The 27,233-nt window shown below is 38.0% G+C and overlaps 1 protein-coding gene across 1 annotated transcript in view; it reads left to right on the forward strand.

The window, feature by feature from the left end:
• LOC128648022 (disintegrin and metalloproteinase domain-containing protein 10-like) overlaps positions 1-27,233 on the forward strand; it is a 140,100-nt gene that overhangs the window by 97,372 nt on the left and 15,495 nt on the right. The window contains exons 14-15 of the mRNA XM_053700709.1: positions 18,201-18,421; positions 24,142-24,238. Coding sequence (XP_053556684.1) covers positions 18,201-18,421; positions 24,142-24,238 — 318 coding nt within the window. The remainder of the gene's footprint in view (positions 1-18,200; positions 18,422-24,141; positions 24,239-27,233) is intronic.

Below are 27,233 nucleotides of genomic sequence, written 5' to 3' on the forward strand. Positions count from 1 at the left end.
GCTTGATAAATGGGCCTCAAGAAGTTATCCCTGAGAACATTTAAAAATCTATCCCCCTTAGCTGAATTACTAGTTTCATTGGCCCAGTTTACATCAGGGCAATTAAAATCTCCCATAATTACAGCACTGTTATTAGCAGCCTTACCTATTTGCATTAGTAGTTGAGTTTCCTCCAGGTCACTAATATTGGGGGGCTTGTAGCATGTTCCTATTAATATTTTTTTAGGATTTTCCCCCCACTCTTTATTTCAACCAACAGGGTCTCTACTTTCTCACTTGTATCATATCTTCCCTCATTGTAGGTTTAAGGTTAGGTTTACTATTCCTCCACCCCTTTTATTATTCCCGTCCCTCCTAAATAATGTATACCCCTCTAAGTTAACTGCCCAGTCATGTGAATCATCCCACCAAGTGTCAGTTATACTGATAACATCATAGTCCTCTTCTGCAACTAAGAGCTCCAGCTTCCCTATTTTACTTGTCATGCTTCTTGCATTTGTTGTCATACATTTAATTTTCATGTGCTTTCTGCTGCTACTTGGTGTGCTTTCCTCCATATTTTCTAATGTGACATTTCTTAAAGGGACAGTTCACCCAAAAATGTTCTCCCCTTTAAATTGTTCCCAATGATTCATATTACCTGCTGTAGTGTTTTAAATTGTTTACAAGTAGCTCCTGTACCCCTATTTTGGCATTTGAAATAGCTGATTTAGTCTGTGGTATCACAACCTATACTGAAAGTTTCTATACTGGAGTATATTCTATTGAATAGCCTAAGTAAACACAGCCAGCAGAAGAGATTACACTCTCAGTGAGGGGCATGATAAGTAATAAAATGATAATTTTCCATTGTTCTCTCTAAGTATTGAGTTTTGGTTTTCTAGACAAATATAAGACAAGGAAGCAAGTTTGTGTACATAAAAGTGATAACATAATGAGATCTGATATTACCTGCAAGCTCAACCCATTGTAATAGGCTGTGGTTTAAAAGCACAAAACCAGCTACTTCATATACACAAATAAACCGAAAACTGCAATTTCTCATAAATTTTATACTCTGCAGCTGTTATAACAAGTCATTGAAAATACATTCTTATAAAAACAATTTAACAGTGTACTGTCGCTTTAACCCCTTAGTGACCGGACCACTTTTCCATTTGTTGACCGTCTGGGACCAAGGCTATTTTTGCATTTCTGCGGTGTTTGTGTTTAGCTGTAATTTTTCTCTTACTCATTTACTGTACCCAAACATATTATATACCGTTTTTCTCACCATTAAATGGACTTTCTAAAAATACCATTATTTTCATAAAATCTTATAATTTAATATAAAAAAATATATAAAATATGAGGAAAAAATGGAAAAAAAAACACCTTTTCTAACTTTGACCCTCAAAATCTCTTACACATCTACAACCACCATAAAACACCAATGCTAAATAGTTTCTAAATTTTCTCCTGAGTTTAGAAATACCCAATGTTTATATGTTCTTTGCTTTTTTAGCAAGTTATAGGGCAATAAGTACAAGTAGCACTTTGCTATTTCCAAACCACTTTTTTTCAAAAACATAATTTATGTAAGAACTTACCTGATAAATTCATTTCTTTCATATTAGCAAGAGTCCATGAGCTAGTGACGTATGGGATATACATTCCTACCAGGAGGGGCAAAGTTTCCCAAACCTCAAAATGCCTATAAATACACCCCTCACCACACCCACAATTCAGTTTAACTAATAGCCAAGAAGTGGGGTGATAAAAAAGTGCGAAAGCATATAAAATAAGGAATTGGAATAATTGTGCTTTATACAAAATCATAACCACCACAAAAAAAGGGCGGGCCTCATGGACTCTTGCTAATATGAAAGAAATGAATTTATCACGTAAGTTCTTACATAAATTATGTTTTCTTTCATGTAATTAGCAAGAGTCCATGAGCTAGTGACGTATGGGATAATGACTACCCAAGATGTGGATCTTTCCACACAAGAGTCACTAGAGAGGGAGGGATAAAATAAAGACAGCCAATTCCTGCTGAAAATAATCCACACCCAAAAATAAAGTTTAACGAAAAACATAAGCAGAAGATTCAAACTGAAACCGCTGCCTGAAGTACTTTTCTACCAAAAACTGCTTCAGAAGAAGAAAATACGTCAAAATGGTAGAATTTAGTAAAAGTATGCAAAGAGGACCAAGTTGCTGCTTTGCAAATCTGGTCAACCGAAGCTTCATTCCTAAACGCCCAGGAAGTAGAAACTGACCTAGTAGAATGAGCTGTAATTCTCTGAGGCGGAGTTTTACCCGACTCAACATAGGCAAGATGAATTAAAGATTTCAACCAAGATGCCAAAGAAATGGCAGAAGCTTTCTGGCCTTTTCTAGAACCGGAAAAGATAACAAATAAACTAGAAGTCTTACGGAAAGATTTCGTAGCTTCAACATAATATTTCAAAGCTCTAACAACATCCAAAGAATGCAACGATTTCTTCTTAGAATTCTTAGGATTAGGACATAATGAAGGAACAACAATTTCTCTACTAATGTTGTTGGAATTCACAACTTTAGGTAAAAATTCAAAAGAAGTTCGCAACACCGCCTTATCCTGATGAAAAATCAGAAAAGGAGACTCACAAGAAAGAGCAGATAATTCAGAAACTCTTCTGGCAGAAGAGATGGCCAAAAGGAACAAAACTTTCCAAGAAAGTAATTTAATGTCCAATGAATGCATAGGTTCAAACGGAGGAGCTTGAAGAGCTCCCAGAACCAAATTCAAACTCCAAGGAGGAGAAATTGACTTAATAACAGGTTTTATACGAACCAAAGCTTGTACAAAACAATGAATATCAGGAAGAATAGCAATCTTTCTGTGAAAAAGAACAGAAAGAGCAGAGATTTGTCCTTTCAAAGAACTTGCGGACAAACCCTTATCTAAACCATCCTGAAGAAACTGTAAAATTCTCGGTATTCTAAAAGAATGCCAAGAAAAATGATGAGAAAGACACCAAGAAATATGTCTTCCAGACTCTATAATATATCTCTCGAGATACAGATTTACGAGCCTGTAACATAGTATTAATCACAGAGTCAGAGAAACCTCTTTGTCCAAGAATCAAGCGTTCAATCTCCATACCTTTAAATTTAAGGATTTCAGATCCTGATGGAAAAAAGGACCTTGTGACAGAAGGTCTGGTCTTAATGGAAGAGTCCACGGTTGGCAAGAGGCCATCCGGACAAGATCCGCATACCAAAACCTGTGAGGCCATGCCGGAGCTACCAGCAGAACAAACGAGCATTCCTTCAGAATCTTGGAGATTACTCTTGGAAGAAGAACTAGAGGCGGAAAGATATAGGCAGGATGATACTTCCAAGGAAGTGATAATGCATCCACTGCCTCCGCCTGAGGATCCCGGGATCTGGACAGATACCTGGGAAGTTTCTTGTTTAGATGGGACGCCATCAGATCTATTTCTGGAAGTTCCCACATTTGAACAATCTGAAGAAATACCTCTGGGTGAAGAGACCATTCGCCCGGATGCAACGTTTGGCGACTGAGATAATCCGCTTCCCAATTGTCTATACCTGGGATATGAACCGCAGAGATTAGACAGGAGCTGGATTCTGCCCAAACCAAAATTCGAGATACTTCTTTCATAGCCAGAGGACTGTGAGTCCCTCCTTGATGATTGATGTATGCCACAGTTGTGACATTGTCTGTCTGAAAACAAATGAACGATTCTCTCTTCAGAAGAGGCCAAAACTGAAGAGCTCTGAAAATTGCACGGAGTTCCAAAATATTGATCGGTAATCTCACCTCCTGAGATTCCCAAACTCCTTGTGCCATCAGAGATCCCCACACAGCTCCCCAACCTGTAAGACTTGCATCTGTTGAAATTACAGTCCAGGTCGGAAGCACAAAAGAAGCCCCCTGAATTAAACGATGGTGATCTGTCCACCATGTTAGAGAGTGTCGAACAATCGGTTTTAAAGATATTAATTGAGATATCTTCGTGTAATCCTTGCACCATTGCTTCAGCATACAGAGCTGAAGAGGTCGCATGTGAAAACGAGCAAAGGGGATCGCGTCCGATGCAGCAGTCATAAGACCTAGAATTTCCATGCATAAGGCTACCGAAGGGAATGATTGTGACTGAAGGTTTCGACAAGCTGCAATCAATTTTAGACGTCTCTTGTCTGTTAAAGACAGAGTCATGGACACTGAATCCATCTGGAAACCCAGAAAAGTTACCCTTGTCTGAGGAATCAAAGAACTTTTTGGTAAATTGATCCTCCAACCATGATCTTGAAGAAACAACACAAGTCGATTCGTATGAGATTCTGCTAAATGTAAAGACTGAGCCAGTACCAAGATATCGTCCAAATAAGGAAATACCACAATACCCTGTTCTCTGATTACAGACAGAAGGGCACCGAGAACCTTTGTAAAAATTCTTGGAGCTGTAGCTAGGCCAAACGGCAGAGCCACAAACTGGTAATGCTTGTTCAGAAAAGAGAATCTCAGGAACTGATAATGATCTGGATGAATCGGAATATGCAGATATGCATCCTGTAAATCTATTGTGGACATATAATTCCCTTGCTGAACAAAAGGCAAGATAGTCTTTATAGTTACCATCTTGAACGTTGGTATTCTTACATAACGATTCAATATTTTTAGATCCAGAACTGGTCTGAAGGAATTCTCCTTCTTTGGTACAATGAAGAGATTTGAATAAAACCCCATCCCCTGTTCCGGAACTGGAACTGGCATAATTACTCCAGTCAACTCTAGATCTGAAACACATTTCAGAAATGCTTGAGCTTTTACTGGATTTACTGGGACACGGGAAAGAAAAAATCTCTTTGCAGGAGGTCTCATCTTGAAACCAATTCTGTACCCTTCTGAAACAATGCTCTGAATCCAAAGATTGTGAACCAAATTGATCCAAATTTCCTTGAAAAAACGTAACCTGCCCCCTACCAGCTGAGCTGGAATGAGGGCCGCACCTTCATGTGGACTTAGAAGCAGGCTTTGCCTTTCTAGCTGGCTTGGATTTATTCCAGACTGGAGATGGTTTCCAAACTGAAACTGCTCCTGAGGATGAAGGATCAGGCTTTTGTTCTTTGTTGAAACGAAAGGAACGAAAACGATTATTAGCCCTGCTTTTACCTTTAGATTTTTTATCCTGTGGTAAAAAAGTTCCTTTCCCACCAGTAACAGTTGAAATAATGGAATCCAACTGAGAACCAAATAATTTGTTACCCTGGAAAGAAATGGAAAGTAGAGTTGATTTAGAAGCCATATCAGCATTCCAAGTCTTAAGCCATAAAGCTCTTCTAGCTAAAATAGCTAGAGACATAAACCTGACATCAACTCTAATAATATCAAAAATGGCATCACAGATAAAATTATTAGCATGCTGAAGAAGAATAATAATATTATGAGAATCATGATCTGTTACTTGTTGCGCTAAAGTTTCCAACCAAAAAGTTGAAGCTGCAGCAACATCAGCCAATGATATAGCAGGTCTAAGAAGATTACCTGAACACAGATAAGCTTTTCTTAGAAAGGATTCAATTTTCCTATCTAAAGGATCCTTAAACGAAGTACCATCTGACGTAGGAATAGTAGTACGTTTAGCAAGGGTAGAAATAGCCCCATCAACTTTAGGGATTTTGTCCCAAAATTCTAATCTGTCAGACGGCACAGGATATAATTGCTTAAAACGTTTAGAAGGAGTAAATGAATTACCCAATTTATCCCATTCTTTGGAAATTACTGCAGAAATAGCATTAGGAACAGGAAAAACTTCTGGAATAACCACAGGAGCTTTAAATACCTTATCCAAACTTTTAGAATTAGTATCAAGAGGACCAGAATCCTCTATTTCTAAAGCAATTAGTACTTCTTTAAGTAAAGAACGAATAAATTCCATTTTAAATAAATATGAAGATTTATCAGCATCAACCTCTGAGACAGAATCCTCTGAACCAGAAGAGTCATCAGAATCAGAATGATGGGGGGGTAGTTATCAAGCCGTCAACCTCAAATACGCTGGAATTCCGCAGCGTATTTGTGGCGAGGCTGATTCGCCTTAGTTATCAAAGGCTCGAGACCGGCAAAAGTAGAATTTTGTGACGTAAGCTTCGATCCGCCGGACTCAGTCCGACACAGATCGATTCTTACGTCACTCCAGATGTTCCGCACACAAGTGCGGCACATTCTCACTACTTTTGCTAGCTATCAAAAAACTAGCAGGTACGCTCGGCACTTTTACGGCCCAGCGTACCTGGTTTTCAAAGCGCCACCCCTGGAGGCGGCGGATCCCATAGGAATCAATGGGAGTCTGACCATAGCGAAAGTACAAGTTCGCTGCTGACAGACATCCCATTGATTTCTATGGGAGCTGTCTACACCTAACACCCTAACATGTACCCCGAGTCTAAACACCACTAATCTGTGCCCCCTACACCGCCGCAACTAAATAAAGTTATTACCCCCTAAACCGCCGCTCCCGGAGCCCACCGCAACTATAATAAATGTATTAACCCCTAAACCGCCGCTCCCTGAACCCGCCGCAACCTATATTAAATGTATTAACCCCTAATCTGCCCCCCCTACACCGTCGCCACTGTAATAAAATTATTAACCCCTAAACCTAAGTCTAACACTAACCCTAACGCCCCCTAACTTAAATATTAATTAAATACATCTAAATAAATTAACTCTTATTAACTAAATGAATCCTATTTAAAACTAAATACTTACCTTTAAAATAAACCCTAATATAGCTACAATATAAATAATAATTATATTCTAGCTATCTTAGGATTTATTTTTATTTTACAGGTACCTTTCAATTTATTTTAACCATGTACAATAACTATTAAATAGTTATTAACTATTTAATAGCTTACCTAGCTAAAATAAAGAGAAATGTACCTGTGAAATAAATCCTAACCTAAGTTACAATTACACCTAACACTACACCATACTTTAATAAATTATTCCTATTTAAAAATAAATACTTACCTGTAAAATAAACCCTAAGATAGCTACAATGTAATTAATAATTACATTGTAGCTATTTTAGGATTTATATTTATTTTACAGGTAACTTTGTATTTATTTTAGCTAGTTAGAATAGTTATTAAATAGTTATTAACTATTTAATAACTACCTAGCTAAAAGAAATACAAAATTACCTGTAAAATAAATCCTAACTTAAGTTACAATTAAACCTAATACTACACTATCATTAAATTAACTAAATAAACTACCTACAAATAACTACAATGAAATACAATTACATAAACTAACTAAAGTACAAAAAATAAAAAAAGCTAAGTTACAAAAAATAAAAAATTAAGTTACAAACATGTTAAAAATATTACAACAATTTTAAGCTACTTACACCTAATCTAAGCCCCCTAATAAAATAACAAACCCCCCCAAAATAAAAAAAATCCCTACCCTATTCTAAATTACATAAATTTCAAAGCTCTTTTACCTTACCAGCCCTTAAAAGGGCCATTTGTGGGGGCATGCCCCAAAAAGTTCAGCTCTTTTGCCTGTAAAAGAAAAATACAAGCCCCCCCCAACATTAAAACCCACCACCCACATACCCCTAATCTAACCCAAACCCCCCTTACAAAAACCTAACACTAATCCCCTGAAGATCATCCTACCTTGAGTCGTCTTCACTCAGCCGAGCCACCGATGGAACTGAAGAGGACATCCGGAGCGGAAGAAATTAATCCTCCAAGCGGCGCTGAAGAAATCTTCCATCCGATGAAGTCATCATCCAGGCGGCGCTGAAGAAGTCTTCGATCCGGCCGATGTCATCTTCAAAGAGGCGCTGAAGAGGTCTTCTATCCGGGCGAAGTCATCTTCCAAGCCGGGTCTTGAATCTTCCTTCCGCCAACGCGGAACCACCTTCTTCACCGACGGACTACGACGAATGACGGCTCCTTTAAGGGACGTCATCCAAGATGGTGTCCCCTCAATTCCGATTGGCTGATAGGATTCTATCAGCCAATCGGAATTAAGGTAGGAAAAATCTGATTGGCTGATGGAATCAGCCAATCAGATTGAGCTCGCATTCTATTGGCTGTTCCGATCAGCCAATAGAATGCGAGCTCAATCTGATTGGCTGATTGGATCAGCCAATCGGATTGAACTTGAATCTGATTGGCTGATTCCATCAGCCAATCAGATTTTCCTACCTTAATTCCGATTGGCTGATAGAATCCTATCAGCCAATCGGAATTGAGGGGACGCCATCTTGGATGACGTCCCTTAAAGGAGCCGTCATTCGTCGTAGTCCGTCGGTGAAGAAGGTGGTTCCGCGTCGGCGGAAGGAAGATTCAAGACCCGGCTTGGAAGATGACTTCGCCCGGATAGAAGACCTCATCAGCGCCTCTTTGAAGATGACATCGGCCGGATCGAAGACTTCTTCAGCGCCGCTTGGAGGATTAACTTCTTCCGCTCCGGATGTCCTCTTCAGTTCCATCGGTGGCTCGGCTGAGTGAAGACGACTCAAGGTAGGATGATCTTCAGGGGATTAGTGTTAGGTTTTTGTAAGGGGGTTTTGGGTTAGATTAGGGGTATGTGGGTGGTGGGTTTTAATGTTGGGGGGGGTTGTATTTTTCTTTTACAGGCAAAAGAGCTGAACTTTTTGGGGCATGCCCCCACAAATGGCCCTTTTAAGGGCTGGTAAGGTAAAAGAGCTTTGAAATTTATGTAATTTAGAATAGGGTAGGGATTTTTTTTATTTTGGGGGGGTTTGTTATTTTATTAGGGGGCTTAGATTAGGTGTAAGTAGCTTAAAATTGTTGTAATATTTTTAACATGTTTGTAACTTAATTTTTTATTTTTTGTAACTTAGCTTTTTTTATTTTTTGTACTTTAGTTAGTTTATGTAATTGTATTTCATTGTAGTTATTTGTAGGTAGTTTATTTAGTTAATTTAATGATAGTGTAGTATTAGGTTTAATTGTAACTTAAGTTAGGATTTATTTTACAGGTAATTTTGTATTTCTTTTAGCTAGGTAGTTATTAAATAGTTAATAACTATTTAATAACTATTCTAACTAGCTAAAATAAATACAAAGTTACCTGTAAACTAAATATAAATCCTAAGATAGCTATAATATAATTATTAATTACATTGTAGCTATCTTAGGGTTTATTTTACAGGTAAGTATTTAGTTTTAAATAGGAATAATTTATTAAAGTATAGTGTAGTGTTAGGTGTAATTGTAACTTAGGTTAGGATTTATTTCACAGGTAAATTTCTCTTTATTTTAGCTAGGTAAGCTATTAAATAGTTAATAACTATTTAATAGTTATTGTACATGGTTAAAATAAATTGAAAGGTACCTGTAAAATAAATATAAATCCTAAGATAGCTAGAATATAATTATTATTTATATTGTAGCTATATTAGGGTTTATTTTATAAGTAAGTATTTAGTTTTAAATAGGATTCATTTAGTTAATAAGAGTTAATTTATTTAGATGTATTTAATTAATATTTAAGTTAGGGGGGCGTTATGGTTAGGGTTAGACTTAGGTTTAGGGGTTAATCATTTTATTACAGTGGCGGCGGCGTAGTGGGGGGCAGGATAGGGGTTAATAAATTTATTATAGGTTGCGACGGGTTCATGGAGCGGCGGTTTAGGGGTTAAACTATTTATTTAGTTGCGGAGAGGTGCGGGATCAGCAGGATAGGGGTTAATAATTTTAAAATAGAGGGCGACGGTATAGGGGGGGCAGGATAGGGGTTACTAGGTATAATGTAGGTGGCAGCGGTGTCCGGGAGCGGCGGTTTAGGGGTTAATACATTTATAAGACTTGCGGCGGGGTCTAGGAGTGGCGGTTTAGGGGTTAATACATTTATAAGACTTGCGGCGGGGTCTAGGAGCGGCGGTTTAGGGGTTAGTAACTTTATTTAGTTGCGGGGGCCTCCGGGGGCGCCGGTATAGGGGGTAGAACAGTGCAGTTTAGTGTGAGTGCTTAGTGACAGGCTAGCAATAAAGCTGGGAAAAAGCCGAAGGGCAGCGAGATCGGATGAGTGATAACTGTCACAGTCCGCTGCTCATCGCCCCGCGGCTTTTTGACAGCTTTATTTGATAACTTAGGCGAACGTATTCAAGGTCCGCGGCAGCGAAGGTAGGCGAGCTTAGGCGGACGTATTGGGCCGGCGAAGCCAGAAAAGTAGACGGCTTGATAACTACCCCCCTTGATGTTCATTTAAAAATTCATCTGTAGGGAGAGAAGTTTTAAAAGATTTTTTACGTTTACTAGAAGGAGAAATAACAGACATAGCCTTCTTTATGGATTCAGAAACAAAATCTCTTATATTATCAGGAACATTCTGCACCTTAGATGTTGAAGGAACTGCAACAGGCAATGGTACTTTACTAAAGGAAATATTATCTGCTTTAACAAGTTTGTCATGACAATCAATACAAACAACAGCTGGAGGAATAGCTACCAAAAGTTTACAGCAGATACACTTAGCTTTGGTAGATCCAGCACTAGACAGCGATTTTCCTGTAGTATCTTCTGACTCAGATGCAACGTGAGACATCTTGCAATATGTAAGAGAAAAAACAACATATATATAAAGCAAAATTGATCAAATTCCTTAAATGACAGTTTCAGGAATGGGAAAAAATGCCAAAGAACAAGCTTCTAGCAACCAGAAGCAATGAAAAATGAGACTTAAATAATGTGGAGACAAAAGCGACGCCCATATTTTTCGCGCCAATAAGACGCCCACATTATTTGGCGCTTAAATGCTTTTTGGCGCCAAAATGACGCCACATCCGGAACGCCGACATTTTTGGCGCAAAATAACGTAAAAAAAAAAAAATGACGCAACTTCCGGCGACACGTATGACGCCGGAAACGGAAATGAATTTTTTGCGCCAAAAAAGTCCGCGCCAAAAATGACACAATAAAATAAAGCATTTTCAGCCCCCGCGAGCCTAACAGCCCACAGGGAAAAAGTCAAATTTTTTTAAGGTAAGAAAAAATGATTAAATCAAATGCATTATCCCAAATATGAAACTGACTGTCTGAAAATAAGGAAAGTTGAACATTCTGAGTCAAGGCAAATAAATGTTTGAATACATATATTTAGAACTTTATAAACAAAGTGCCCAACCATAGCTTAGAGTGTCACAGAAAATAAGATTTACTTACCCCAGGACACTCATCTACATGTTTGTAGAAAGCCAAACCAGTACTGAAACGAGAATCAGCAGAGGTAATGGTATATATAAGAGTATATCGTCGATCTGAAAAGGGAGGTAAGAGATGAATCTCTACGACCGATAACAGAGAACCTATGAAATAGACCCCGTAGAAGGAGATCACTGCATTCAAATAGGCAATACTCTCCTCACATCCCTCTGACATTCACTGCACGCTGAGAGGAAAACCGGGCTCCAACTTGCTGCGGAGCGCATATCAACGTAGAATCTAGCACAAACTTACTTCACCACCTCCATCGGAGGCAAAGTTTGTAAAACTGAATTGTGGGTGTGGTGAGGGGTGTATTTATAGGCATTTTGAGGTTTGGGAAACTTTGCCCCTCCTGGTAGGAATGTATATCCCATACGTCACTAGCTCATGGACTCTTGCTAATTACATGAAAGAAATTAGCGCTAGTTACATTTGAACACTGATATCTGTCAGGAATCCCTGAATATTCATTCAAATGTATATAATTTTTAAAAGAAGACAACCTAAGGTATTAAACTTGGGGTATTTTGACTTTTTTCATGCAACCAATTTACCACCAATCTATGCTAAATTTTGAGAAAAAAAAAAAAATTGATTTTTTTGACAAAATAGCAATTTTAGAATACATTTACTGAAAATGTTAAGGGTTACTGCCAAATAACACCCCAATATGTCTTCAGCAGCATCTCCTTAGTACAGTGATACCACCTATGTATAGGTGTGTCGGTTTCTCTGGGGGCTAAAAGGCCTTATTTGTAGGGGACACATTCCAGTTTTCCAACTTGAAATTTTCACATCTGTTATCATGCACCCATGTCCTATTTGGGACATTTCTGAAGCCAGCCAATGTAATTTACCCCCATCAAACCATATATTTTTGAAAAGAAGACACCCTAGGGTATTTCAAATGCTGGTATTTTAACACTTTCCATGCACTAATTCAACCAACAGTCTTTATCAAACTTTTGGGTAGTCATTTTTTTGTGTTATTTTTCACACACATTCTACTTTAGGCATGGATTCTCAGTTCCTGTTATGTGTTACTGCCAGAAAACACCTCAATATGTGTTCAACAACATCTCCTGAGTACAGTGATACCACCCATGTATAGGTGTGTTGGGTTCTCTGGGGGCTAAAAGGCCTTATTTCTAGGGGGCGCATTCCAGTTTTTCAACTTGGAATTTTCACTACCCATGCCCCCATGTAATATTTAGGACATTTCTGAAGCCGGCCAATGTAATTTACCCCATCAAACCATATATTTTTAAAAAGTAGACACCCTAGGGTATTTTAAATGCTGGTATTTTAACACTTTGTATGCACTAATTCAACCACCAGTCTTTGTCAAACTATTGGGTATTCATTTTTTTGTGTTCATTTTCACACACGTTGTACTTTAGACATGGATTCTTAGCTCCTGTTATGTGTTACTGCCAAAAAAGACCCCAATATGTGTTCACCAACATCTCCTGAGTACAGTGATACCACCTATGCATAGGTTTGTTGGCTTGTTTGGGGGGTGCAATGCCAAATGTCTGACATGCATTTGTGATTTTTTTTTCACATTTAACATATTTTCTTTGCCTATCGTCTTTTTTGGGGGGTCTTTTTACATACCCCAATTTATTTGTTTTCCATGAATGTGCATATATTTCAAAAGTTGACACCCCAAGGTATTGTATATAGTGTGCTGTGATGTCTTTGAAGCAACCGTTTTAGCCAAAAAAATGGAGAAAATGTATGGTGGTAATTTTTCAATTTTCATTTTTACACACAAACACACACACACACTGCTTTTTGACTATGATTTAGGAGAGACTGTTGTAAGTTATTGCAAAAAAATACTTTAGGTTGTTTTCTGCAAGGCACCCTGAGAACACCTATGTCCCCCATCCATAGGTTTGACAGGGGTTTTTAAAGAAAAGAAAAAAAAAAACAGCCCCAATTTTAGAAAAAAAGTAGTGAAATGTAAAAATCTGGAACAGTAAAAGTAAAAAAAAAAAACAACCAAAAAACAGTAAACATAACCAAAAAACTGCAAATGTATTTATTTTTTAAAAATTGACCATTGTATGGTACCGCTTGAAACAGTCCCCAATGCAGAGTGCAGGCTGTCCAGGGCAATCAGGACAGTGATATATGGTGTCCCTTCTCTACCCCCTCTTGGTACAGACTCTGCATTTTTTTTGTGGTTTCTGCTTTGCGGCAGTAGGGGGGATTTTAAAAATAAAATGGGTAGCCCCAACTCTGCTCTCTCCCATCACCGCCCGGGGAGCAGGTGCATCATGGTACAAAATCCCCGAAATGATCTGGAGCTGAAACTGTAAAAAAGTCTGTTTCATTCTGGGGTTTGCTTTTTTGAACAAAAAAGCATTGTGGGTTGCAATCTGCATTAGGTAAATTGCAACCTTTTTGTACCAGGCCCTTGTCTTCCGCATAATTAGGTAAGGCTGCAGCAGCTGATCTGCCAGATCAACCCCACCCATATGCCGGTTATAAGATTTGATGCATACTGGCTTCCTTATGATCTCAGCTCTGCCACGTACAGAAACCGCCACCGTCCTCTCATTGTGGATGGTGGTAAGAAGGTATACATCCTTCTTGTCTCTGTACTTAAGTGCCAACAGCTCCTCTTGGCGCAGAGCTGAGGTCTCCCCCCTTTGTAGCAGGGTGCGTACAAGTTGTCCTGGGAAACCTGCACGGTTCTTTTTAATTGTACCGCAAGCTACTGTATCAAAGCAATACAGTAGCTTGAACAAAAGGACAATTGTATAAAAATTGTCTAAGTACAAGTGATACCCTTTGTTCATTAGGGGTAATATCAGGTCCCAGACAATCTTGCCAGTGGTTCCCATTTGTTCTGAGCAACCTGGAGGGTCAAGGTGGCTATCCTTTCCCTCATACACCCGGAAGGCCTGAGTATACCCACTGTCGCTCTCACAGAGCTTATACACATTTACCCCATACCTGGAACGCTTGGAAGGAATATACTGCTTAAATCCCAGCCTTCCCTTATACTTCATCAGGGATTCATCAATGCATATATTCCTTCCAGGTGTATAAGCCTCTGCAAACCTGGCAGAAAAGTGGGTAATCAGGGGGCGGATTTTATACAGCCTGTCAAATTGGAGATGCTCCCTAGGGGGGCACAGGCTGTTGTCGCTGAAGTGCATGAAATGCAGAATCATTTCATACCTCTTCCTCGACATAGTCTGGGAGAAAATGGGGGTAGAGCAGATGGGGCTACTGCTCCAGTAGGAGCGAACAGAGGGTTTCTTTATGATGCCCATCAGCATAGTCAATGCCCAGAATTTTTTAAATTCTGGCACATCGACGGGGGCCCATTGCTGCTTTGCCAAATATGTTTCAGGCTTTGCAGCACGGTACTGATGGGCATATAAATTAGTTTGGGCGACAATGTTCCCCAATACATCATCGCCCAGAAACACCTCCAAAAACTGTTGGGGGCTAAAACCTGCCACATCTATATTTATTCCAGCATTTGCTGTGAAGGGTGGGATATCTGGCCTCTGGAGATTAGGCATTACCCACTCTTCAGCGGCAATGGCAGCAACACACCTCCTTCTGGCAGGGGGGCTAGCAGGGGGGCTGGTAGGGGGGGGTAGCAGGGGGGCTAGCAGCCACAGATACATCACTATCAGTTGAGACTGAATCTAGTGATGTATCTGAGCACATGGCAGGGTCAAAATTGGGGTCTGAGTCAGACATAGAGACATCTGACTCTGACGCAAGGATGGCATACGCCTCCTCAACACTATATGTTTTCTGTGACATTATTGTATCTGTCACAGAAAAACAAATTAAATTAATTAGCTAAATGGCAAGCTAGGGGTTAATGGCTCTGAAAATTAAATTAACTAAATGGCCTTTGGGTTTTTAAAAAATTACAACAACAAAATTAACCCCTAAAAAATGCACAGACAGCAAAAAAGTACAGCTATGCTACTGCCAGTGATTTATAGCGATCACTGGCAAGCTAGGGGTTAATGACTCTGGAAATTAAATTAAATTATCTAAATGGCTATGAAAAGAGCCTTTGGTTTTTTAAAAAAAATTACAACAAAAAAATTAACCCCTAAAAAAATGCACAGACAACAAAAAAAGTGCAGCTGTGCTAATGCCAGTGATTTATAGCGATCACTGGCAAGCTAGGGGTTAATAACTCTGGAAATTAAATTAATTAAATTAAATTAACTAAATGGCTCTGAAAAGAGCCTTTGGCTTTTTAAAAAAAATTACAACAAAAAAATGAACCCCTAAAAAAATGCACAGACAGCAAAAAAAGTGCAGCTATGCTAATGCCAGTGATTTATAGTGATCACTGGCAAGCTAGGGGTTAATGGCTCTGAAAAGAGCCTTTGGATCTCAAATTTTTTTAACAAATATAATAAATATAGCTCTCTCTGCTAAATACAGGTCTCTCTCCAACAAAATCGCAAGTGAGGAGAGGGAGGGAGATCCACACTGATCAGTGTCAATATTTACAAATATTGACATGATCAGACAAATGGGGTATTTTATTTTTTTAATGGGTGGGAGGCTCAGATTGGGTGACCCTAGCTTGCCCCTATGATGAGGCAGGCTAGGGACACCCCCAGAGGCCCCATGATGCACTGGGCATCGCCATCTTCGATGTCCTGTGAAGGGGGAGGGGGGGGGGCTATTTAGGGCTGTTTTTATTTTCTTCTGTTTTATTTTTTTATATTTTTATTTTATAACTAAGTGCCTCGACCCACTGAGGCACTTAGCACACAAGCAGAGCATCGGAAGCGTGTCCGATCGCTTCCGATGCTCTGCTGAACTGCCGGGCTCCACTTGGAGCAAAACCGGAAGTGATCACTTGTGGGGGAGTGATCAATCCGGTCCCGGTACTCGTAAACAGTATTGCAGGGATGCTGTAAGAGCGGCTGGAAGCGATCTCGATCGCTTCCAGGGCTCAGTTTAGCCAACGACGTACGCCATACGTCCTCAGGCGTAACTGTATTTTTTTGCAGGACGTATGGCGTACGTCGTCGGTCACTAAGGGGTTAAGTCATCCCTTCCTTGAGATATTATAGGAGTGACATATTCACAGACTGATCTCTCTGTTCTATTGTGTTCTAACTGACCCTCCCCCCCTTTGCCTAGTTTTAAAGATTCTCTAAACGTGCTACCATCCTTTCCCCCAACACACCTGCACCCATGTCATTCAGGTGCAATCTATCCTTACTGTACAAATTGTACCCAAGCGAAAAGTCGGCCCAGTGCTCTAAAAAGTCAAACCCCTGGCAAATCTGTTGGGGTGTACCAGCTCAGAACTGGCCTGTCTCTTCCGCTTACCTTTACTTTGCCCTCTAACTGTGACCCAGCTACATTCTGGAGTCTCCTCATCTGAATCCTCCCCATTACCACTGATAGAACCATTAAAAACCAGCTCAGTCCTATCCATTTCCCTTTCAAGTATCTGAATTTTATGCAGTGTTGCAATTCGTTCCTCCAGAACTCCAATACGAGTTTCTAAAGACACAATATGCTCCCAATTGCCACAGACATATAGTCCCTGAAGTGGCTGCTCCAGTAATGCAAACATGTGGCAAGCTGTACACTGAATGAGATTCTCACACATACTTACTAAAAGGTTTAACTTAAAAATATAAAATAATTATATTTCCCTTCCAAATCCTTGTTTGCCTAACTACCTTGTTTAGCTAACTGCTTACTTAAACAGACAATCTTACTTTAACAGATAATCAAAGCAGCAGACCCTCTCTTTGAAAATTTTGAATTTACATATTTGTAATAGTATTTCTAATGCTTTCTTTAAATGTAACATTCAAATTTATATATATATATATATATATATATATATATATATATATATATATATATATATATGTATCTATTATGAATCAATTTACTAAATTCCCTACCACATGAACTATTGAATTTCTAAATAGTATTTGTTAAATTGAATGTTACAAAAATTTCGAATATGGACATGATTTAATCTAATTATGAACATTCGAAATCGAAAGTGAAATTCGAAAACTGCAAATAGCTTTTGATTATAGAATTTTTAAGAATATTTGTTCACATCAACATTCGATTACGTAAATCAAATTTCTACAAAAACATTCGTTCTAACATTCAAATTCAAATATAAACACAATTGCCCAACCCTATTGATGAACCAAAAATGGGCCAGCTCCTAAACTTTCATTCCTGCTTTTTCAAATAAAGATTCCAAGAGAACCGAGAAAAATTGATAATATAAGAAAATGAGAAAGTTGCTTAAAATTGCATGCTCAATCCGAATCATAAAAGAAAACAAATTGGGTTTAGTATTTCTTTTAGTCTTGTTGGAATTTGGATCAGGCTGCACACATAACTGAACCACAGGGACCTTAGTCTGTGGTCACAAACCTTTCCATTAATAGCATTCAATTTAATTTTAATTCATTTTTGTTTTTTTCACGGATTTTATTGCAATTATAAATCTAAGACATTTTTATGATTTCCACTTATAGGGTCATATAAGATGAGTGTGAACATTTTAAGAACGCATCAACACATTGTTTGCTGAAAAAGTCAGAATCTACACACTACTTTTCTTATCTGTAGAAGGCATTCTGGACTTTTTACTAGACTAGACAAGACTTAACCCTGTCTTTGGTTAGCATTGCTTTGCAGTTTATTATCTTATCTGGTCTCTACTGAAGCCAATTAGGAAAAAATATGTGGTAGAATTAGGCTTATGAAGTCTGAAACATGCACTTCCAGTACTCTTTTTTTACTACATATAATTCAACATTTCATATTACAACCTACAATTGTTTACTATATTTTTAAAGTTGTTCATTTATAAACTATAAACATTAACAGGAAGCCATTTTAGTCTTGTGTAAAACAAATGTACATGTTTTTAAAGGTGTAACGTTCTTGATTTTCAGGAGATGGATATTACTGTAAAAGTACATCTTCTGCAGAACTGGAACATTATTTCAAAAAAACTCTTATTCAACTTCCTCCTGGATCACCATGTGGAAAAAGGCAAGGGTACTGTGACAAGTTTCATATCTGTCGGCTTGTGGATGCAGATGGACCCATTGCCAGACTTAAAAATTCTTTCCTAAAATTAAATGAGATAGACGACATAGCAACATGGATGAAGGTAACTAAGCAGGAATTCATCTAAAATATTTCACTGAGTCTTTTTATATATTAATTTATACGTAATGACCAAGATTACAATACACATATTAAAGGGATAGTAAAGTCCAAATTAAACGTTAATTATTCAAATAGGGCATGAAATAATAAACAACTTTCTAATTTACTTTTATAATCAAATTTGCTTTTGTTGAAATAAGGAGTCTGCAGAAGCTTAGATACAAGGAAATAACAGAGGTAAAAAGTATTTTTCTATAACAGTGTTGGTTATGCAGAACTGGGGAATGGATAATAAAGGTATTTTCTTTTTCTATCTTTTTAAACAATACAATTGTTGGTGTTTACTATCCCTTTAATATGAATGATTTATTAAGAAGTTACAGTCCTGCAGTTATATATTGCTGCTCTCAAGAAATTACATTAGAGGTTCAGAAATTAAAACGTGTTCAAGGCAGATCACAATACATTGGGCTTAATGATCTAAAATTCCTCAGCATGACGATAAATATCACACTGACTCTGACATGGGCAGACTTCACTGAATGATCTAAAAAAAGGTACAGAATCTACATTTGTTGATCCCACTTATTAGGGCTACAAGACTAATTTCACAATAGAAATATAAAGAACCATTTTAATTTTGCGTTCTTGTTTACAATTTTAACTTTTTTTTCCATAAAAGACTATGGGCTAGATTACGAGTGGGGTTCTATTTATCGCTCCCAATTGCACGCTATCTCCGCTAGAAGTAAGCTTTTTGCGCACACGTCTGGTACTGCTCGTATTACAAGTTGAAATTAAAATGTTTTAGCTTGCGCCTGCAAAAGGACGAAGTTAGAATATCGCGACCGCAATAACGTATTTCCCCATAGGCTTCAATGGAGCATGAAAAGAGGGGGGGGGGGGGGGAACGAACACCCAACAAGTCGGACAAACCTGGTCACATTTTCTCAAGTGCACTAACCCGAAATGAAATGTTAATATTTAACATTCCAATGTTCTTCACATAGAATATGTTCTTTTTAATTATAAATACACACACACACATATACATATTATTTTTTGTATATATATATATATATATATATATATATACACACACACACAGTATCTCACAAAAGTGAGTACACCCCTCACATTTTTGTAAATATTTTATTATATCTTTCCATGTGATAACAATGAAGAAATTACACTTTGCTACAATGTAAAGTAGTGAGAGTATACAGACTGTATAACAGTGTAAATTTGCTGTCCCCTCAAAATGACTCAACAGCCATTAATGTGTAAACCGTTGGCAAAAAAGGTGAGTACACCCCTAGGTGGAAATGTCCAAATGGGCCCAAAGTGTCAATATTTTGTGTGGTCACCATTATTTTCCAGCACTGCCCCTTGGGCATGGAGATCAACTAGAGCTTCACAGGTTGCCACTGAAGTCCTCTTCCACTCCTCCATGACAACATCACGGAGCTGGTGGATGTTAGAGACCTTGGGCTCCCCCCACCTTCTGTTTGAGGATGCCCCACAGTTGCTCAATAAGGTTTAGGTCTGGAGACATTCTTGGCCAGTCCATTACCTTTACCCTCAGCTTCTTTAGCAAGGCAGTGGTCATCTTGGAGGTGTGTTTGAGGTTATCATGTTGGAATACTGCCCTGCGGCCCAGTCTCCGAAGGCAGCGGATCATTCTCTGCTTCAGTATGTCACAATACATGTTGGCATTCATGGTTCCCTCAATGAACTGTAGTTCCCCAGTGCTGGCAGCACTCATGCAGGCCCAGACCATGACACTCCCACCACGATGCTTGACTGTAGGCAAGGCAGACTTGTCTTTATACTCCTCACCTGGTTGCCGCCATACACGCTTGACAACATCTGAACCAAATAAGTTTATCTTGGTCTCATCGGACCACAGGACATGGTTTCAGTAATCCATGTCCTTAGTCTGCTTGTCTTCAGCAAACTGTTTGCGGGCTGTCTTGTGCATCATCTTTAGAAGAGGCTTCCTTCTGGGACAACAGCCATGCAGACCAATTTCATGCAGTGTGCGGCATATGGTCTGAGCACTGACAGGCTTCCCCCCCCTTCAACCTCTGCAGCAATGCGTCTATTTGCCAAAGACAACCTCTGGATATGACGCTGAGAACGTGCACTCAACTTCTTTGGCAGACCATGGCGAGGCCTGTTCTGAGTGGAACATGTCCTGTGAAACCACTGTATGGTCTTGCCCACCGTGCTGCAGCTCAGTTTCAGGGTCTTGGCAATCTTCTTATAGCCTAGGCCATCTTTATGTAGAGCAACAAATCTTTTTTTCAGATCCTCGGAGAGTTCTTTGCCATGAGGTGCCATGTTGAACTTCTAGAGACCAGTATGAGAGTGTGAGAGCCAAACTTAACACCAAATTTAACACACCTGCTCCCCATTCACACCTGAGACCTTGTAACACTAACGAGTCACAGGACACCGGGGAGGGAAAATGGCTAATTAGGTCCAATTTGGACATTTCCACTTAGGGGTTTAGACAATTTAGACAATATTGGCTGTGTTTTGAGTTATTTTGAGGGGACAGCAAATATACACTGTTATACAGGCTGTACACTCACTACTTTACATTGTAGCAAAGTGTAATTTCTTCAGTGTTGTCGCATGAAAAGATATAATAAAATATTTACAAAAATGTGAGGGGTGTACTCACTTTTGTGGGATACTGTATGTGTGTATATATGTATATATATATATATATATATATATATATATATATATATATATATATATATACACACACACCTATACATATAAATATATACATATAGTATGTATATATATATATGTATATATATATATATATATATATATATATAGGAATATGTATTTACAATTACTTAGAACATGTTCACTTATGTGAAGAACATTGGAATGGGAAATATTAACAGTAGAAACTCAGATTAACACTTTATTAAATATGAATATTGCATAAATATGATTTTTCATGTTTTCAGCTACTTGACTGCAAAGGGTTCCAATGCCTATTTGTGTGTACATATGCATTTATGTGTTTATATTTGTGTAATGTCTGTAAATATACATCTTTAGACATGTATATGTATGTACAGTCATGGCCAAAAATATTGGCAACTCTGTATTTCTGTCAGATAATGCGCCACTTCGCTCAGAAAATGTATGCAATTGCAAATGTTTATGCATTTTCATGTTTATTTATTTTGTTTGTATTGTTTGACACAAAAAAGTTGAGAAAAAAATAAGCCAAATCTGACACATTCCACACAAAACTCCAAAAATGGACTGGACAAAATTATTGGCACCTTCTCAAAATTGTAAGAAATAATTGCATTCCAAGTTTGTGATTCTCCTGTAATTTGTAATTAAATTCACCTGTATCAATTAACAGGTGCTGACAAAATAGAAATCACACCAGCAACAAGTTCAAATGGTGAAAAATTGACTCAACCTTTCTGTTGTGTGTCTGTGTGCCACACTGAGCATGTAGAAGAGAAAGAGCAGCAAAGAATTGTCTGAGGATTTGAGAACAAAAATTTTGGAAAATCATGGACAATCTTAAGGTTACAAGTCAATCTCCAGAGATCTTTGGAGATCACAACATTGTCAAGAAGTTTACAGCCCATGGCAAAGTAGCTAATCTCCCTAGATGTGGAAGAAAGAGAGAAATTGGTCAAAGATTGCAACAAAGGATTGTTCAAATGGTGGATAAAGAACCTCATCAACTTCCAGACAAATTCAAGCTGCCCTTCAGGCACAGTGTACAAATGTGTCAGCTCGCACTATACGTCGCCATCTGAATGAAAAGGGACGCTATGGTAGGAGACCCAAGAGGACCCCACTGCTGACACAGAAACATAAAAAAGCCAGATTGGAGTTTGCCAAAACTTACCTGAGGAAGCCAAAATCCTTTTGGTAGAATGTGCTGTGGACAGACAAAACAAAATTACAGCTTTTTGGTAAAGCCCATCATTCTACTGTTTCAGAAAAAGAAATTAAGCTTTTAAAGAAAAGAATGCAGTCCCTAAAGTTTAACATGGTGGAGGTTCACTGATGTTTTGGGGTTGCTTTGCTGCTTCAGGCACTGGATGTCTTGACTGTGTGCATGGCATTATGAAATCTGAAGACTACCAAAGAATTATGTGGTGCAATGTAGGGCTCAGTGTCACAAAGTTGGGTCTCCATCAGATGTCATTGGTCTTACAGCAGGACAATGACCCAAAGCACACATCAAAAAGCACCCAGAAATGGTTTAAGACGAAGTGCTGGAGAGTACTGAACTGGCCAGCAATGAGTCCAGATCTCAATCCCATAGAGCACCAGTGGAGAAATCTCAAAACAGCAGTTGGGAAAAGAAACCCTTCCAATCTGAGAGACCTGGAGCAGTTGCCGAAAGAAGAGTGGTCCAAAATTCCAGTAGAGAGGTGTAAGAAACTCATTGATGGTTACAGGAAGCGATTGATTTCAGTTATTTTCTTCAAGTGATGTGCTACCAAATATTAAATTTTGGGTGCCAATAATTTTGTCCAGTCCATTTTTGGTGTTTTGCATGGAATGTGTGAGATTTGGCTTTTTTTCTCCACTCCTTTGTGTCATACCAATACAAACAAAAGGAAAAAAAAAAAAAAAAAGAATGCCTAAACATTTGTAATTTCAACAATTTGTTGGGCGAAGTGGTGCATTATCTGACAGAAATGCAGGGATGCCAATATTTTTTGGCCATGACTGTATCTCAATGTTAAAGCCCTTTGCAGCCTTTTTTTCTCTAACACCTGAGACCTCAACACAAGTATTAACTTTTTTCTCCCCATTAGCAGTATAATTATTACAGTGATTAAAATAAAACTACATAGTAAGTAGACCATGGGCCATGCGATGTGTCCATCTCCAGACACTAGTATGAATGACTATTTCAACTTCTGCCCTTGGAATAGTACTGTGTAAAACATTGACCTATTCCAATATAAGTTAGGTGCATAGTGCTGCAAAAAACAATAGTGTAAGTAGAGTGCAGCATACTTAGCTCATGTACAAGATCTTTATCAGGTATTATTGCCCAGACATGGAAGAAATAAGCCAGAAGACATCCAACAGTTTAGGCAGTGGTAGATGCAGCTTAGGGTTTGAGATGAAGCTTAAGGTTTGCTTTCCACATTACACTTAGAATTTTTAATTTTGATGTATGCAGGTGTTATGCTGTTTTTAGCTTTATAGTTGAATATGGAAGCCTTTGTGATTCGGATAGAGCATGCAATTTTAAGTAACTTTCTAATTTACTCCTATTTTCAAATTTTCTTCATTCTCTTGGTATCTTTATTTGAAAAGCAAGAATGTAAGTTTAGATGCCGGCCCATTTTTGGTGAACAACCTGGGTTGTTCTTGCGGATTGGTGGATAACATCACCCACCAATAAACAAGTGCTGTCCAGGGTCTACACCAAAAATTGTCTGGCTCCTTCGCTTAGATGCATTCTTTTTCAAATAAAGATAGCAAGAGAACGAAGAAAAACTGATAATAGGAGTAAATTAGAAAGTTGCTTACAATTGCATGCTTTATCCGAATCACAACAGAAAAAAAAATGGGTTCAGTGTCCCTTTAAGCACACAACATAAGAGTGTATATTCATTACAAAATGCACCTATATAAAATTGTATTTGTTCATTTTTTCAATGTTCTCCAAAAGTAAAACTCTGTACTTTGCATTTTTAGAATCATTGGTGGGCCATCCTTATTATTATTTTAACAATTTCTGCCATAATGGCTGGAACAGTGTTTATCTTTGGGAGAACCGTGGACTCTGAAATAGGTAACAATGAAAAATAGAATGTTTCTTTGAATTGTCAATTTTTTTTTGTTTTGTTAAGCAAGACAATAGTATATCCTTGTGCAAATTAATTTAATCAGGCAAGTTCAAAAATGTATTTTTAAGAATGTGACAATAAAGCCTGTGGGGCAAAAAGTCCCATTAGAATGCTCCACTTGATAATATCAACTGTATCATAGATTACACCATATACGATGTCATAAATGACATCCTCAAATGAATAACCTATGACGTCATAACACTTACCCAAATGCATAACATGAAATTTCACATATGAAATCAGGCATTTTACAACTTAGCAAGACTACACTGGATTATCAGCAAGGGCTGACCCTGTTTGAAAAACCTCCTTACGGCTAGCCCTAGTCAAAAAGGATGATCTTCCTGGTGTCATTCTGAAGTAATCAATGACTCCAGATTAGTCATAAAAAGCCATTCTGAAGTATGCCCACAGGCTGAAATATTTAAGTGAGATGACTCTAGAGAGTCATTCGCTGGCTTTTCATGCTTGTGAAGTAATCAGTAAAGTGATCTGCTAATCATTCTAAAGTCATCACCCAGAATTGTTTACCTTAGCTAACCACTTTACAAGCCTGATGATTTTTGATGATGTGCAAATTACTTCTAAAATAGTTTGGTGATTATCAAATGACTCCAGGATGGTATCTAAAGTATTCCTTTTTGTCTTGGGAGTGTACCTTATCATTGTGTAATACCACAACAATAAAACATTGCCCTATTTGCATTGGTACTGGCATTTATGCCATAATCATGTGGCACTGACCATTCACTGGTAAAGCACTCTACATGCATTTCTAACTATCCGTCATTTATGAGGTTAAAGTTAACACTATGGGGCCGATTTATCAATGTCTGTCCGACATGATACGCTGTAGCATATTATGTCCGACATTATCGGAGCTTGATAATTCGGCCTCTATATATTCTCTTGATCTAGCAATATAATACATATTACAGTTATTGCTTATAAATATTATTATAATATATTTATTGTCTCCAAAATGTAATCTCATGTGAATTGACACAAAATTAAAATATTGGGTGTAAAAGCTGTCAATCAAAGACAAAGGACTTAGTACTTAAAAAATAGGGATGATAATAAATGGTTAACACAAAAATATGTAACAAGGTTGGGGAGTGGAACTGGTAGAGGAAGTCATCATTTTGTTAATAATTTTTGTTTTTCTTAATTAAAAGCCAATTTGCGCCTTTTTAACTCATTCTTTGTCCTGGCAATGGACTGGTAAAAATAAATGGGTAAATGTATGCTTGTTGACACCTTAGAGCAATCAGGAGGGGTGCTGATTGAGATGCATAAACACGGTTTCTAAATATATACAGAAACCAAATATTTATGTATGTACTATGTTCAGTACCATTCTTTATTCTTTGCATTATCCTGTCTTGATTCATTAAACAAATTAAAAACAAAACAAAAAAAAAACAAAAAAAGGTTTTTAGGTGAAGATGGAAATGGGTAAATTGAAATGGGTAAATTTCTTCTTAGAGAATCTGATGATCACAAGCTCGTTGAAATGAAGAAAAATCACGCAAAATCTTTTAAATTTATTTTTGAACATTAGAATGTAATATGTGTCTTGCGCCAATAACAAAGATGGTGCAGTAGTGTGAGGGGGAGGTGAGGTGGGTGGGTCTGTGTAGAGGGTTCCATACACTACAGGAATTTAAACAATATATCCCTAAACTGCATACTGTCTGCAAGTACCTAAGATGGTGGTGGCCAGTCGGGGGGTGAGGGAGGGAAGAGAGCTATTTTGGAGGGATCAGTTAGTGATCAGGGGATGGAAGGTGTCAGGTGGGAGGGTCATCTCTACACTACAACTAAAATTAACCTTACACGCTACCTAATTAACTCCTTCACTGCCAGGAATTTCAGAAGTGTGGTGTGCAGCTGCAATCAATGGCGTTTAAATCGCCAAAAAAAATGGCAAAGCCAAGCATGTCTGCTGTTTCTAAACAATGCTTTTACAACCATTTGTCTTATGACTGTAGTAGTATAAATAATTTCAGTGAGAAACCTAAAGTCTAGTTAGTTGTTTTTTTTTTGGTTTTTTTAATATCATTGCATTTGGCAGCAAAATGGTGTCATGGAATATACCAAAATGGGCCTAGATCAATTCCTTAGGTTGTCAACTAAAAATAATTATATATGATAAAAAACAAAAAAAAACATGGCTCTATTTCTGTTTAAATGGAGTGATAGCAAAAATGCTAAAAATTATCCTTTACTTTGGTCAAGTTTTTCTCTGAAACTGAAGGGGTTAAAATACTGTTTCACTCTTTGAAACCTCAACAAATTCAAAAGGGCTAAGTTTGCAGACTTCCTTATTTTATCACTATCTATGGACTCAAAATATTCCATATCTTATCTCTACATGTATATACAAAGTCCAAATACTTACATTATATACTCAGAGCTTGATAATCTAAAGCTCTCTGTGCTGGCGAGAATATTAAAGAATGCTCACCAGTACTTCTATTTCACTGGTGGAATGATCTAAAGCCACTTTTTACCCTGAAAACAGGATGTCTCGCTAAGTGCACAATAAAATTCGTATTTTAAAGACCATACAAAAACAAATAATTGAACCAAGCAGGGAAAACCCAAAATTTATGCTTACCTGATAAATGTATTTCTTTCTTGACACGATGAGTCCATGGATTATCTAATTACTATTGGGAAAATCACTCCTGCCCAGCAGGAGGCAGCAAAGAGCACCACAGCAAAGCTGTTAAATATTACCTCCCTTCCCTCTAACCCCAGTCATTCGACCGAAGCAAAAGAGAGAAAGGAAGCAACAAGGTGCAGAGGTGTCTAAAGTTTATAAACATACCAACAACCTGTCCAAGGAACAGGGCGGGCCGTGGACTCATCGTGTCAAGAAAGAAATACATTTATCAGGTAAGCATAAATTTTGTTTTCTTTCTAATGACA

The sequence above is a fragment of the Bombina bombina genome, chromosome 2 (genome assembly GCF_027579735.1).
Source record: "Bombina bombina isolate aBomBom1 chromosome 2, aBomBom1.pri, whole genome shotgun sequence".
Lineage (NCBI taxonomy): Eukaryota > Metazoa > Chordata > Amphibia > Anura > Bombinatoridae > Bombina > Bombina bombina.